Source organism: Lissotriton helveticus, chromosome 6, assembly GCF_964261635.1.
Source record: "Lissotriton helveticus chromosome 6, aLisHel1.1, whole genome shotgun sequence".
NCBI lineage: Eukaryota > Metazoa > Chordata > Amphibia > Caudata > Salamandridae > Lissotriton > Lissotriton helveticus.
In genome coordinates, this window is record NC_136067.1 from 1,406,718,028 (window position 1) to 1,406,733,866 (window position 15,839).

General features: G+C 43.9%; 1 protein-coding gene across 1 annotated transcript in view; it reads right to left on the reverse strand.

Moving 5' to 3' along the window:
• Positions 1–15,839, reverse strand: part of LOC144761766 (uncharacterized) — a 638,918-nt gene that overhangs the window by 284,161 nt on the left and 338,918 nt on the right. Inside the window, exon 6 of the mRNA XM_078647014.1 lies at positions 7,495–7,577. Coding sequence (XP_078503140.1) covers positions 7,495–7,577 — 83 coding nt within the window. The remainder of the gene's footprint in view (positions 1–7,494; positions 7,578–15,839) is intronic.

Genomic DNA, 15,839 nt, shown 5'->3' on the forward strand with positions numbered 1-15,839 from the left:
TTTGATTGAGTTCCCATTCGTGGGACAGAGACCTCTGTCTGCTCAGAGCATCCGCTATGACGTTGTCCTTGCCTGGGACATACTCTGCTGTTAGCTTGATATGGTGGAGTACTAGCCAGTTCCAAATTTTTTGCGATTCGCGAGATAGAGTCAGCGAGCGTGTCCCTCCCTGCTTGTTCAAGTAGTGCATTGTCGTTGTGTTGTCCGTTCGTACAAGCACTGCTGAGTTCTTGATGCGCGGGAGGAAGGCTTGGAGAGATAGGAAAACTGCCATCAGTTCTAGGAGGTTGATATGGAGTTTTCTTTCTTGGTCTGTCCACTTGCCACTGATTTGCAATTCTTGAAGGACTGCTCCCCATCCTTCTAGAGAGGCATCTGTAGTTATGACATGTGGAGTTGCAGGCAGCAGGAACGTTAGTCCTTGCGATAAGTTCTTGGGTGTCCTCCACCAGAGTAATTTACAACAAGGGGTAGTGATGGACAGAGTCTCTGAATTAAGCAGAGTACTCTCACCCAGTCAAGAGATCAGGGCTAGATCCAACACCGTTTTTTAGCTCATTGCACCATCCCAGTTTCAGAACCTGGCTGTATGCAAATTAGTCTGTCCCTGGCCCAGTGCATCATGGGAACAGGGCAGACCAGACTACAAAAGCCAATTCTTACACTGGGAAGGAAACAAGCTTCCGGGGACCGGTTTCTGCCATTTCAGGCGTCTTCGGCCCGGCTTGCTTGAATCCTGATGGTGCAATGAGCAAGGGACTCACATCTGAGTATACCCTTCCACGCTTAGGGTGGACAAAATAATTTACAACAAGGGGTGGTGATGGACAGAGTCTCTGAATTAAGCAGAGTACTCTCACCCAGTCAAGAGATCAGGGCTAGATCCAACACCGTTTTTTCGCTCATTGCACCATCCCAGTTTCAGAACCTGGCTGTATGCAAATTAGTCTGTCCCTGGCCCAGTGCATCATGGGAACAGGGCAGACCAGACTACAAAAGCCAATTCTTACACTGGGAAGGAAACAAGCTTCCGGGGACCGGTTTCTGCCATTTCAGGCGTCTTCGGCCCGGCTTGCTTGAATCCTGATGGTGCAATGAGCAAGGGACTCACATCTGAGTATACCCTTCCACGCTTAGGGTGGACAAAATTCCAGTGAAGAATTGGCTTGGTAGCTTGGTCTGCCCTGTTCCCATGATGCACTGGGCCAGGGACAGACTAATTTGCATATAGCTTCCAGTGAAGAATTGGCTTGGTAGTTTGGTCTGCCCTGTTCCCATGATGCACTGGGCCAGGGACAGACTAATTTGCATATAATTTCCAGTGAAGAATTGGCTTGGTAGTTTGGTCTGCCCTGTTCCCATGATGCACTGGGCCAGGGACAGACTAATTTGCATATAGCCAGGTTCTGAACTGGGATGGTGCAGTGAGCTAAAAAACGGTGATGGATCAAGCCCTGATCTGTTGACTGGGTAGGAGTGTTCTGATTAACTCAGATACTCTGTCCATCACCACCCCCTTTTTGTAATTATCTCCACCAGAGTAAGGCCTTGGTTATTTGCTGAGTAATTAGGATGTGATCCTCGAAAGAGCCTGTACTCTGAGTCCACTGCTTGGTTAATGCCTCTTGGAGGGGGCGCATTCTGAGCCGACAGTGAGGGATGAGTAGTATACACGAGGACATCATCCCTAGGAGGGACTTGAAAGTACGGACACGGATGGTGTTCCTCGAAGTCACTGCGGTGGCTAGAGTAATTAGTTTGTGTTTTCTTTCCTGCGATGGGAATGCTTTTGAAGATGTCGTATTTAGAGTTGCCCCTAGAAATGTTATAACTCTGGAGGGTTGTAAGGTTGACTTCTCGTGCTTGAGTGTCAGGCCCAGCATTTTGAAAATATTGAGACCGGCGTTGGAAGATATTTGTGCGCCTGCTATAGATGGTGCCTTCACCAGCCAGTCGTCCGGGTAGGGGAAGACCTGGTGTCCTTGTTGACGTAGGAAAGCTGACACAGGAGAGAGGCACTTTGTGAAAATGCGAGGTGCCGATTTGAGGCCGAATGGGAGCACACAGAATTGGTAGTGCTGACCTGCAACTGCGAATCTTAGGAATTATTTGTGGCGCCCGTGTATTGGGATGTGGTAGTATGCGTCTTGCAGGTCTAAAGACGTCATAAAGTCTCCTTCCTCTAGAGATCCCAAGATTTCCTGAATGGTCACCATCCGAAACGATTGGCTCTTCAGGAAAGTATTGACTGCCCTGAGATCTAGTATGGGCCTCCATTTCTTTCTTTTCTGTTGTATTAGAAAGAAGCGGGAATAAAATCCCTTTCCTTTTTGAGCTGATGGGACTCGCTCTATTGCTCCTTTCTTCAACATTGATGACATTTCTTGAAGGAGGAAACGTAGGTGTCTGTGTTGGATCTTGCGAGGAGGAGTTACCGGGGGGATTGAACTGAATTCCAATGAGTGTCCGTATTGGATTAATTGGAGTACCCACCGATCCGTTGTTATTAATCTCCAATTGTGGAGGAAGTGTGTAAGTTTTCCTCCAATTTTGAAAGAATGAGATGGTGGAGGGACTGGCTGTTGGAAACGGACATTGGCGTCCGCCGGCTGGTTTCCGTTGGTTTTTCCCTCTGAAGTTTGATCTCCCGTAGGAGGTTTGGCGTCCTTGCTGCTGTTGCCGTTGCTGGTATTGTGAGCGGCCCTGATTATAAGAACATGAAGATTTTCCTTGGTATGATCCTCTGTAAGAGGGCTGACCTCTACCTCTGTTCCCTCGAAAGGACTGGTTTTTGAATTGTAACGTGCCAAGAGCTCGTGCCGTGTCTGTATCTTTTTTGATTGACTGTAGGGCCTCGTATATTTTCTCACCAAATAGATGTTGTCCATCATAGGGCATGTCTAGGACCTTATTTTGGACTTCTTGGCGGAAAAATGTTTCCTTGAGCCACCCTTGTCTTCGCAAGACTGCTGCACCTGCCAGCTGTCTGAAGCCTGTCATGGCGACATCTACAGCACAATCGATGATTTCTGATGCTGATGTTTGTCCCTCCTTCAGGAGCGATTGAACCTCATCCTTCAATTCTTCAGATATTTCTGCCAGGTATGGGACAATGTCTTCCCACAATTGCCTGTTGTATCTCCCTAGAAGCGCAATGGCGTTAGCTACTTTGACAGTCATGGCTGATGTAGTTGAAAAACGTTTGCCGATGCCGTCTAGTTTTCTGCCCTCCTTGTCTGGTGGTGCTGACAGTGGAGAGGACGGATTTCTAGAGTTCTTTTGAGCCGCCTGGGTGACTACAGAATCTGGCTTGGGATGTGCATTAAGGCAGGTAGGTGCTGTTGTTGGTGCTTTGTATTTCTTATCCAGTCTGGGCACCACTATGGAGACCGATGCTGGTGTTTGCATTAATTGCTGACCTTATTCCCATATGTGATCAATTATGGGAATTGATCTGGTTGTCTTTTTTATCGGATCTTTAAAATCATATAGGAAACAGTCTGTTTCATGTGATTCCACAGTCATGTGGAATCTCGTCGCTGCTCTTTCCACCAAATTGTGGAATCCGCCAATGTCCACTGGCGGCGATTCTGAAGTTTGGGGTTCAGGTGTGGCTGGAGAATGAGCGACATAATCCTCATCATCTCTGTTATTGGACAGGTCGTCCCGTACTTCCCCTTCTTCAGGTTCATCGCCTTCGTCGTCAGAGGACTGAATGTGATGAACCGTTTCTCTCTCCTGAGGGATATCCAAAGGTGGTGGTCTTGTCTTTGGAGATGGGTGCGGTCTGGATGATGCTGGAGATTTTTCCATTGAAGGGGCCGCTGGTGATTCTGGAAATCGTTTTTTGTAGTCTTGGATCAGGAATTGAAGATCTGAGACTATAGATACTGGAAGGCAGACCATAGGAGTGACCTGTGACTGGACTTGTGTATGTACAGTCTCCTCCGTAAAAACGACAGCATCACCATCTTCATCCGTGCTCTGGCACTTCACAATGAGGTCTGAAGGACTAGTAGCTTGATCATACTGGTCATCTTCTGACTCATCATCTTGTAGGAGACAAGATGGGGGTAATCTTTGTACCCTACTTGGCAATGTTAGATCTGGCGTAATAGGATTTTTTTTATTCCTTTTTGGCGGAATTAAATCAGATTTTTTTCCATGGCGTCGATGATGTTGTCGTCGTCGGTGTCATCGACGGTGCTGACGCCGATTGTTTTTCTATTGTCGACGGTGAGGTCGTCGGCGTTCCCTTCGTCGATGGTTCCTTCGTCGACGGTATGGTCGTCGACGGCGTGCTAGTCGACGGTGCTTTCGTCGTCGACGGTGTGGTCGTCGACGGTGCTTTCATTGTCGACGGTGCTTTTGTCGTCGACGGCGTGCTCGTCGACAGTGTCTTCGTCGACGGTGTCTTTGTCGACGACGGCATGCTCGTCGACGGTGTCTTCGGCGTCGACGATGCCTTCACCGTCGTCGATGTCTTTGTTGACGGTGCACCAGATGTCGATGGCGTCTTCGTCATCGATGTAGGCGTCAACGGTTTTTGTTTCGTCGTCGACGGTGTCGTCGTCGACCATGCCGTCGACGGAACCTTAAGCAACGTCGATTGCTTTTTTATAAGTATAATCGATGTCAGTGGCTTACCCTCCGTCGACGATTGAGTTGTCATCGTCGTCGATGAATAGGATGACGACGCCATCGTCGTCGACACCGTCGTCGTCGACGTGGAGACATAGGCTGTTTTTCTTGAAGAAATCGTCGATGAACTCGTCGTCGATGACCGAGAAGGCTTTCTGAAGGTGGAAACCTCCTTTTCAGACGTGACAGATTTTACCTCAGAAGACTTTGTGGCAGTCTTTTTAGGAGGAACGTCTGTAGGGCTAGGGGAAGCAACCCTTGGCCTCTTCAAGGATAGTTTTGATGAAACTGAAGCCATTTCACCACACTCTGAAGACTGTACATCATCTCTGGTTTTGAGTCTGTTCAACCAGAGGAGCAGACTTCCTTCCCTGTCTTTAAGTGTCTTTGTAGAGAATGTTCTACAAATCCTACATTCTTTTGGAGAATGAACAGGATAAAGACAGTAGAGGCAAGTTTCATGCTTGTCATCGACGTGCAGTCTTTTCTTACCACAAGATGAACAGGCTCTGAAAAGACCTTTCTTCTGTTGATCAGCCATTGTTGTTTGTTGAAGAAAATATCCAATTTCTGAGGAAAATAGATAAATGTAGGAAACCTGAGGAGAACTCAGGTGGAGACTCCCTAGCACAACGTGAGGTAGAAAATCTGAGAGACTGAGGCTCCTGGCAGGAAGGTTCTAGAGGGAGGTGGTAGCTGATTGGCTACCTTCAGGAGTTTGGTCCTTTTTACAAAAGGACATAGATAGGCTACTAAGGCAAGGCCCTTAGGCCTACTTTTCTCTATGTATGTCTATAGGACATTACTTTTCTATATACCGGGGACTCCCATCTCGACGACGGGGAATGATTCAGGCATGATAATCTATGAAAGACACCCATAATACTGGATAACAGAGCTCGCCTTCTTTACTCCACCATCTCCTGTCATAAGTCATTTCCTCTATTTTTCACTGCAGTGAGGAGATTTAGTAGGACTAAGCCTGTCAGACCCATGGGAGGTGTTTTTAGAGGCTTTCTGAGGGCACTCCACTGAAGAATTGGGTTCCGATCTCCCCCTTTTAGCAGATCTTCTAGATGACGAAGCAGATGAGGCCTCATCACTGTCGTCACTAGAAACAGGCTCTCTCCTGGATTTTAACTTCTGGAGCCAGGTAAGGAGAGGTCCCTCATGATCCCTCAAGGTCTTAATGGAAAAGGTACGACATACATTACAATCCTTGGCTCTTTGGTCAGGGTACAGGCAGTAAAAACAGTCCTTATGAGGGTCATCCGCATAAAGCCTCTTCTTAGAGCAGGTGGCACAAGCTCTAAAATTGTCTTTTTTTCCTCATCAGCCATGATGAATTAAGAAAACCAAGTTGTAGAGTAATCTGGAAGATAAAATAGCTGAAAATATCTCGTAAGAGTAATAGAATAAGGAATAACTGAGCAGAGCTCAGTGGAGACTCACTAGCACAAAGTGCAGTAGAAAATCTGAAGGTATGAGGTTCTCTCAGGAGGGTTCTAGAGGGTGAGGCTAATCTGATTGGTTGTGTGTTTTATTTGGTCTCTTTTACAAAAAGAGGTGAATATGTTACACAACTGAAATGGGCCTAGGCCTAGTTTCTAGTTGGTAATAGCTTTGCATTGCTATTTTGATGTACCAGTGACTCCCATCTCGACAACGGGGAATGATTCAAGCATGTGAATCTATGAAAGTTCCAATACTGGAGTAACACAGAGCCTATAATTTGAGAGAGCGTACTGGTGTAGGCGCAACAGTATATCCACTGTTGATCCAGGATATCATTGCCAAGTTCACATTGCCATTCCAGGTTGCCCTGGGCTTGATGACCAGAGCTGTGGTCTGCATGGTAGAGTACAATTGCATAATCGGGTGATTAGGAAAGGGTGATGTCAAAATACAGTCTAGCGACTGGAGTCTGGCGGCCTCCTGAGGGAAGTCGGGATGTGCCTGTCTACATTAGCCACGCAGTCTATAATATAATATAAGAAGGCATCAAGGGGCATGCAAGTAGTGGCTGTGTGTATATCCTGTAGTTTAACATTGTAGTAATCTGAGGAGAGGTTAGACATTTCTGCCACTTTCAAATAAAGCATAGCATAGCCCTCAGCCTGCCTCCCTCATCAAAAACCATCAAAATCAACAGAAGAAAATTATAGAGGAGAAGCACCACAACCATCATGTTTGGATTCAGGACTTTTTCCACAAGATAAAGGAGGACTGTCAAACACAGTCTGTATAGATGTTCCTCAATAATACATACATTTGATATTGTTTGAGGTTCAATGAAGAGAAGTAGCGGACTTTGAAAATGAACCTGGTAGGATTATGGGCAATGTCTTATTTTTGCTGTGTACTGAAGTGAATATGTCTCCCATTTACTTAGTTGCTGGAAAGGCACAGGTGCACCATGACATATTTAATCACCATTATTTGCATGCACAATCACACTTGACTTTTGTACAGAACCGTAGTGAGGTATCAGCAAACACAGCACGAGCAGCATGCGTGTCAGTTTTGGCCAGCTGGCGGTGTCAATCATATCAGATCACAATGTAATGCAGATGTCATAATCTGTGTTTGTTCAACTGTCACACGTTCTACAAAGACAGAGCTATGATATAGGCCCATCCAGTTGAACAGGAAGTAGTCAGCTGAAAAGGCTAAATGATTCTATTGTACTTCATTTGTTTCCCACCAGGCAGTCTTGATTCGTTTTATTTGCACTGACTTCATTAAATTTCAATTAATTTTTCTGTGTTCAATGCAGGCACTGCTTGCATGTCTGCATTGAAGGGCTGATAAAGGCAACCTTAGGTCAGGAATATTGTGTGCTCTGTTCTTTACCTGAACTTCAGAGTCAGAAGACTGTAGCAATATGGTAAGCACCGGCAAAGCCCCCTCTTGGCACAGAATCTGCTGGACCCTCTCTGGAAAGCAAGAAGAAAAGGACAAGTTGATGTAGTTAAACACTGAAAAGCACTCTGGGATATCGAGACACTATTTAAAGAGAAAAAGATCATTTTTAGGTCTATCATGACAGCATAGCTTTCTACCACACCTCATATAATCACAAATTAATTTGGGTGTAAAGGCAGCACAGAGACAGGGTTTAGGATCCTCTTTGTTAAACTTTCTTATAGTATCTTTATTGATCGCTGTCTTATCAAGCCTTAGAAGGTGTCCAATGCTCATAATTGATAGGGTCATTGTTAACACAGACCTGTGTCAAATAATCTACAAAGGGGCTTAGCATGGTGTAGTCATGTGACAAATACGGTTGGAAGGGGATTTATATTGTTTACATAACTAACAAATATGTATATGTATATAACCTTTATTGTTTGGTTTATTACTATTTTAATAAAAATACAGAGGGAAGCACTAACTAGACATTGCTCTATCCAGTGTTACTGTGTGCTTCAAGGAGTTCTGTGAAATCTGCAATAAACACAATAGAAACGGTTTTCTCCGAGAGGCCTTCTTACACAGATCTCTGTGTCAGAAATAACTGCACAGGTCTGGCTTTCATTGTGCACATTTGTAATTTTAAGTGTTTAGTGTTTAGTAGTTCATGAATTAAAGTACTTTTTTTAAATAAAAAAATAAAAAAACTTGTGGATATTGATGTATGAATTCCTGAAGAGTTGTGAGATTGTACCTCATACCACCGACTTGAGCTCACTTCGCCACCCCAGTTCAGACCCAGCCATATGCATATCAGTCTTGAGTTGACCCTGTTTCTCATGGGAACAGTCCAGCCGAAACTGCCAAGCCAAGTCTACCCTGGAACGGAAACAAGCATCCTAGGAACGGTTTCGGGGTAACAGCCGTCAGCAGCCAGGCTAGCTTGAATCCAGAGGCAAAGTGAGCAAGGGACCCACATCTGGGCATACCCTGACTCTGGGTCCCTTGCTCATTTTGCCACTGGATTCAAGCTAGCCTGGCTGAGGAAGGGTGTTACCCCAAAACTGTTCGCGGGATGCTTGTTTCCGGTCCAGAGAAGACCTGGCTTGGCAGTTCGGGCTGGGCTGTTCCCATGAGAAACAGGGTCAAGACTGATTTGCGTATGGCTGTGCCTGAACTGGGGTGGCGAAGTATACTAAAGAACAATGACGGATAGCGCAGATCTAATAGTGACTGGGGGTAAGCTATTCCTGTCAAGTTTGCAGTACCATATGTGCACCCTGCACTTGAAGGGCACTTTTCTGCATATGACTAATATGACTAATATGAGGAGGATGATGCTCGGAGATGGGATGGCTTTGGGTTTGACACCAACACTGGCATCAGTAAGGGAGAGGAACTCCCAGAAACAGTTGTGGGCCTACATTTTTAAGGACAGGGGCAAAGTCTTGGGCAGACGCTGAATGCCTGCAAGTTTTTCGATGTGCGGGTGGAGTGGTGGAAGGAGGGGGGCTAGCAGGAATCTGTTCACTGATGTAACTGGTTTTTTTGGTAATGCAAGTAAATACAAATGACTGTGTACATGATGTGGGTGTCAGTAATTCATGCAGCTACGTGGGTGATATGGCACAGCCACCCAGCAGTTCCTGCTCAAAGGTACTCTCAAGAAAAGATATTGAAAGACAGGCTCATTCAAACCCCACTTAATCTTTTGGAAACTTCAATAGGGAAAGCAGACCGTCAAGTTAATTTGCAGACAAAGACGTCTCTTCATAGACAGCAACAATTGCTACAGTGTTGTTTGTAGACTAAGAATGGTCAATCATTAAATAAGTACACAGCCTGTCTCAGCCGTGGCCTCCACGGGCAGCTCCTCCATTTTCGCCCCACATCCCTAGAGCTGAAAAATAAAACAGTTCACCGGTTGCCCAGTCCGCCTGCTCATATTTACAAGGCTACGTAAAGCCACCTTGCATATGGGCCCCTTTCAATGATTACTCTGCGTGACAAGGGGCGTTCCATGAGTGCTGCTGTGGGTGTTCCCAGCAACATCCATGGAACCTGATGCATTCCCAGATTTACAAGGTTTTGCAAACCTGGGAATGCGTCAGATTCCTACGCTTTCCCAGGAGAGGCATGAGGGAGGTGGAACAAGGAGAAATACATTTATTTCTCATTGTTTTTCAATTTTCTGTGTGTGCTGCAGTTAGCAGCACATATAGAAAGACGAAAACACCTCTTGTGATTATTTTTGTGTAGGAAGGTTTTCCTTCCTGCAGAAAAATAGTCACCCATAGAACGCAGACACAGTTGTACCATGGAGCAAGGGCGCCTGTGTTGGAGCATGGCAGCCCATTGTACACCAGAGCAGGGGAAAAATACAGGAATGCACAGTACCTTGTAGATACGGTGCATTTCTCCCCTTTTCTTTTGACACACAGCAAGCACAGAAGGAAGGTTTGCTGCACTGCTGTGTGTCAAAATATTGTAAATGAGGCCACATGTGTTTTCCCCAGTCTTTCATTATCTATTCCTAATGCTGCTAAAAAGGGTTCATGTGGGTGCTTTAAATGAATTTAAATGTATGATAGAAGAGGCTATGGAGAGATGAAGGCCACTTGTTCCCGGTGGTGGTGAGGGAATCTGAGGAGGATGTCATGAGGGTGCCAAAATGTGTCACACTGAGTGGCACCAGTGCTGAACCCCCGCCCTGACGGAGTATAATCAGTAATGTATAAAAATGCTTAAGAAAACACTACTGAGACCAGCTGCATTAGCTGCCTTTTCCTCCGGTGAAATGGGGTTTTGGACCGTCTGGTGCATCTTGGTGGCCTTCTGGTAACAGGTTTTTAGCAAGTTACAGTCAATCAGCCTGTAATTATGGAATAAACCCACCAGACCTATATTGCTTTTTAATCATCAATAGTCAAATCAGGATAGAGAAAATAACTTGATACAAATTAATTTCAAATTAATTTATTAATATAATAGTGTTGATGGAGTGCGATGGTGCTCTTTCAATTGTAAGGGTGCATTGTAATCACGAGTAGTCTGCACCTACATTTATTCCGTTGTCGTGTTGACCATTGGTCATTACAGTGTTCTGTAATAAGCTGTGAAAGTGAGATATTAGAACAATTTTGTGACATGTAAAGACATAACGTGGCAGATGTGTTTTGAATAATGTAGCCTTTCTGTAATTGTTTAATTTAGTTGCTCATTTATAATGTAATGCATAGAGATAAACATGCACTAGATTAAAGTTGTACACAGATGTGGCAACTCGAATTTAAATGTGTAAAGGTTATAGGCGGCTTATAATGATTTGCACATTCAAAAGCGTTCATGTAATGTGAGGAAACTTGTTCATTTACATGCATCCTCGTAGGACTTATGTGCTTCATTCTTATTTTGGCCGATTTCTGTAGGCCTGAAATGTATTCTTCCTGACTGCTCTCGTAATGGGGTAAGGAGATGAATTTCATATGTATGTTGGATTTGTTCTGTTCTCATGTTTCTGTTGCAGTTGGAGAAAGTCGTCTTTACTAGTTAGAATAACATCTTTTGTTTTAGGAGTTAGGCTCAGGGAGGAGATGATACTTTTATGCAAGAATGCTGATAATTGGGAACCAGTGTTCTTTCTTACTGAAGGAGACCTGGGAATCAAGGTCATCGAGCCTGGAGCTGGGAGTATTAAAACTAAATGGAAATTCACCTATGAGACGTGCCAAAGGATGGGGTGATCAAGATGCAAGCAGTGGGCGTGTTTTGCGTTTTGCGTTTTGTATTAGGTACAGTGCCCCGGGGGTTGAGTCAGGAGAGGAAGTGAGGAGATCGATGGAGAAGGGAAAGAGCACCGTAGAACGAGCTCTGTAGCTTTGGCTACTTGAGACCCATACAACATGAGTGCACTTCTTAGGAAGTCTTCACGCACTGATACCTTTTCCTGATCTTGCCTGGGGAATGCTAAGTAGGGATGTCACCGTAGTGATAGTGTAGGGATATACTAATGCTTTTCAAGTACTTTCCTAAATGAAGACAGATCTTGACATAGATGCAATGATTGCCTGGGTTCTGGTTCCTGAAATTTGTCATTCTGTTTATGATCCAGCGTCTTTGTCCGCCCGTAGGTTTGGATTTGTATTAGTTCACATGTACTTCTACCACCTCGTCTTGAGGTGCTTGTATGTCCAATTATTTTTGGCTTAGTAATAAACCCTCTAACTTAGAATTCAGAGTCTGTGATTCTTCAGAGTAATGGCTCTTAAAGTAGTTAAGTAGTCTTAATGCGTTATTTGTCCCCTCTCCACTTCTCAGCAGCCAACAAAGATTCATGGACCAGGGGATCCCAGAGTAAATTAGTAGTGAGGAACCCGGCCCTATCAGTATTAAATATTTATATACAAAAATTAGTACAGGCCAATGCTCATACATACAAATACTACATTTCATTAATATGAGAGATGGTCATTTATGTGCATGAAAACATTCATACTAGTATTAAAATTCACCTATTCGAATAGGTGAATTTTAATTCTGTGAACATGTATGAAAGAATGATGAGTGTTGTATGACTGTGGTTGAATTGTGAGAGTTATTGGGGGGGGACTGGTGTAGGTATCCTGAGATTTAAGATATAGATGCAATCACAGTATGAATAATTTCATTCAAAAAAATTATGCCCTCATATTAATGAAACTTATTCATATGTATGAGCATTGCTCTATACTAATTTTTTGTGCACAAATACTTACATAACGTATATATGCATTTTATTATTATTATATAAATACAATAATAAAAATACTTGACATGAATCTGTATCAAGTTACTGTCTCTATCCTAGTCTAACAGTAGATTAAAAAGAGATACATGTTTTGCGGGATTATTCAACGTATATGAAGATTACTTCACCCCTTTCCAGAGACCTTTTATCATACATATAAAAGGTACCCCATTTTTATGGTTGAAGTAATCCATCATTCATTACATTGCCTAGATCTTGCTTAGCCTGAGCGGATGACTAATCTGACAAACATTTGCTTAGAGTTCCTAATCCAGGGGTATTCAATCTGGCATTTAAAAAAAGCATAAAAGCATATAAATTAGTCTATGTCCGTGGAATGAACAATAGGCTTCCAGTGCACAGAACCGGGTAATAAGCTAAGTAGATTTTGGCGCGAGGACAGCTCCTCAAACAGTTTATGAACACAAACCTCATATGCAAATGTGTGCCTTGAGGCGTTTCCTGATGGGGAAAGCAACTGCGGCCTGCTGCACCATGACAACACACATTTGAATAAAATCAAATCAAATGTAGAGCGTTTCAATCTGAGCAGGTGAAAGACATTGTATAGAAAAACTGGGCGCTCTTTGGTAGGAAATATATTGGTCCTTACCGGACTGTTTTCTTGGACAACAGTGCACTCCAACCATCAACAAGCATTGGTCAAGCCAATTGATCCAGCCCTGGCTACTTTGTTTTGTCAGGGGTTTTGCACACGTTATTGTTTGGGGAAGCTGCTTCCCATTGTGAAAAGAAACTGTGGTAAAAGCAAAAATATTTTTTGCTCTCAAAAAGCACACACTGCCATAGTAGTCCCTCGCACTGAAGGAAACTACTTTGTATGCTGATGTGTTAATTGTGAAAGAGTAGAATTCCAACACTCACATCGTAATTAGCCAATGGCTAAAGGGGCCTGCACATTGCCCCATGCGGTATTCTTTAGTGGGCAGAAGACAACAAGCACTGGCAAAGTCAACAGGTCCTGCCTTTTGGGACATGCTGGCTTTGACAAAGATTTTAGCAAAATGCTGTATATAAAAATAAAAAGACTTGGTTAACATTTGTAAACTGTTTTGCTTTAGTGCAATTTTGTATTATAATTGGAATTAACCTTACTAGGTGTTGGCAAAGACAAGAGTTCAAAAATGCTAAGTCACTGGTTTTCCAATGCTTGTATGATAGATGTGAACTGAGTCGCAGTTAGGTGTCCAGATCAGTTCTGGTTGTAGGGTGGTGCTCATAATGGGATACGGATGAGAGCTCTGGAGCCGAGGCTGAAGGCACTTTGAGTCAGTGGGCCATGACATCGTTCAGACTACATGCTCATCCAATCGTTGGCCTCTTTCCAGTGCACACACAGTGAAGGTCACACATACCATTTGTAATTACCAATTCTAAATATTTCAACAAAATCTTTGATGTTACTCATTTATATTACATTGCTAACAAGCTCTCAGAAAGCCTTGGATCTAACTTGTTTAGGCATATGTTTGCTGTTGTGTTGTATGTCTGGATGTAATTGGAGAAACTTCGCAAAGTGGCACCTAAATGCTGGTCAGACAGTATGCTGTATGAAGCACATGATGGTAGGTCAAATATTTTAGGATTGTATCCATTTTTATTTATTTTTAAACAGGAAATACAACGTAGTCATTCGTCTACCATCAAGAGACCAGTGAAGAAAGAAAATGGGAGAGATGTAAAACAAAACAAAACAAAAGTCCAATAAGAAGATACAATCTATGACGGTAGAAATAACAAATCATGCTCACACATAATATTACGCAAGGCATCCTCTGTCCCCATCCCACCATGTGAAAAGGATTAAATTGCAGTCGTCATATCTGCAGTAAGGCGAAGAACTTGCAAATATTTTGGAGAAAAATGCTCTCAGAAAGTGGTAGACAAGTATTTCAGACAAGGGCCTCATGTTTTTTCAAACCTGGGTAGTACAATCGCTGTCAATTTCTCCATACTAAGTAAATCCCAGAGTTTGTATATCCAATCAGCATGTGTGGGTATGGTGTCTGTACCCCATCTTGACAGCAAGACCTGTTTCGAAGCACAACGTGCTAGGGTTCTAGCTCTCCCGCCAAGAGACACGTAATGGGTATGTTAAGGCATTGGGAAGACCCAAAAGAGTATAACTAGGGAGACAAGGCAATTCGGTTTTACACATTTGACCAATGTCTGCAATAACTTCAGACCAATAACGATGAAGTTTACGACAGTGCCATAAAAAGTGGGATAATGTACCTGATAATGTACCTGAAGAAGTGTACTCTTCCACTTGGCAAGACACGAAGGTGTATAGTACCAGTAGTGAGCGACCTTCAGGAGAGTCTCCCTGTCATAGGCACTGCACGCTGAGGTGCAGGCTTGTCGCAAAATATCTGATAATTCATTATGCAAAAACTGGCGCAGGCACTCCAACCCCCATTGTGATCTGGCTGGCGAGGCCAGGGGCCTAGCAGGAGTATTCAGGAAGGTGTAGATGTCAGACAGCAAGCAGCGAACATCCCGCCGTGATAGAATCCAGCATTCAAATGGGGTAAGCAGCCTGCTTGCATGGGGGCATATCGTTGGGTGATTTACCCAGTAATGGATTACAACACAGTGCCAATGCTCAGTGTCAGGTAACCCAAATTCTTGTTGCACTCTCGGAAACTCTAGCAGGCATTGTGTGTTAAATAAATCCTCTATTCTTTTGCAGTTTGCCTCCGGCCGTCTGATCTAAGAAACACCAATGCTTCTCTGTGTGTGGTCATTGCCATTCCACCAGGAATCGCAGCTCAGCCGTCTCATAATAACGCAATAAGTGTGGTATACCCAATCCATCTACAGCAACCAGAAGATATGCAGTCTCTAGCCATTCTAGGGCCCGTACCTCCCCAGATAAAGGTCTCTATACATTGTTGTAGTTTACATATTTTAAGTTATGCCTTAATTACTTAGGTCATAACTCTTATAGAGAGCCCCATCCAAACGTTTTATATTCCTCTTAAAGCACTGTGGTCGACAATAGGCTTTCAACTACAGACAGCTAAAAGCTGCCTGTTAAGTGAAACCTAACATTTGTGATTTTGTAAAATTGTGGAGTGCTTGGGATTCAAATCTAAAACTTATGGAGCAGAAAGCTGGACAACCATTTTGCTCACTTCTGGCACTCATTCTATAGTGTCTCTAAGAGGGCAGGAGTACAACTGGTGTTCTGTGTCAGGGGAGGTAAGCATTTCACTAAAAGGAGCTGAGGACACGACCTCCTCCACTGTGACACCACAGGCTGAGATTGTAGGACAGTAGGTTCCAGAGCTCTTAGTGCCACCAAGCCCCTTTAGAAGTGGAGCTGCATTATTTTTTCCACAGCAAAGTGGATCCAAACTTCGTGCACGTCATTTGCATCCTGGCAAAGCGCATCAAAATATCCTCAGCTTCCCTGGGAGTCAAACCCACAAAGGGATTTAGAGATAGTTATCCTCAGGTGCGACTGGGGAGTCAG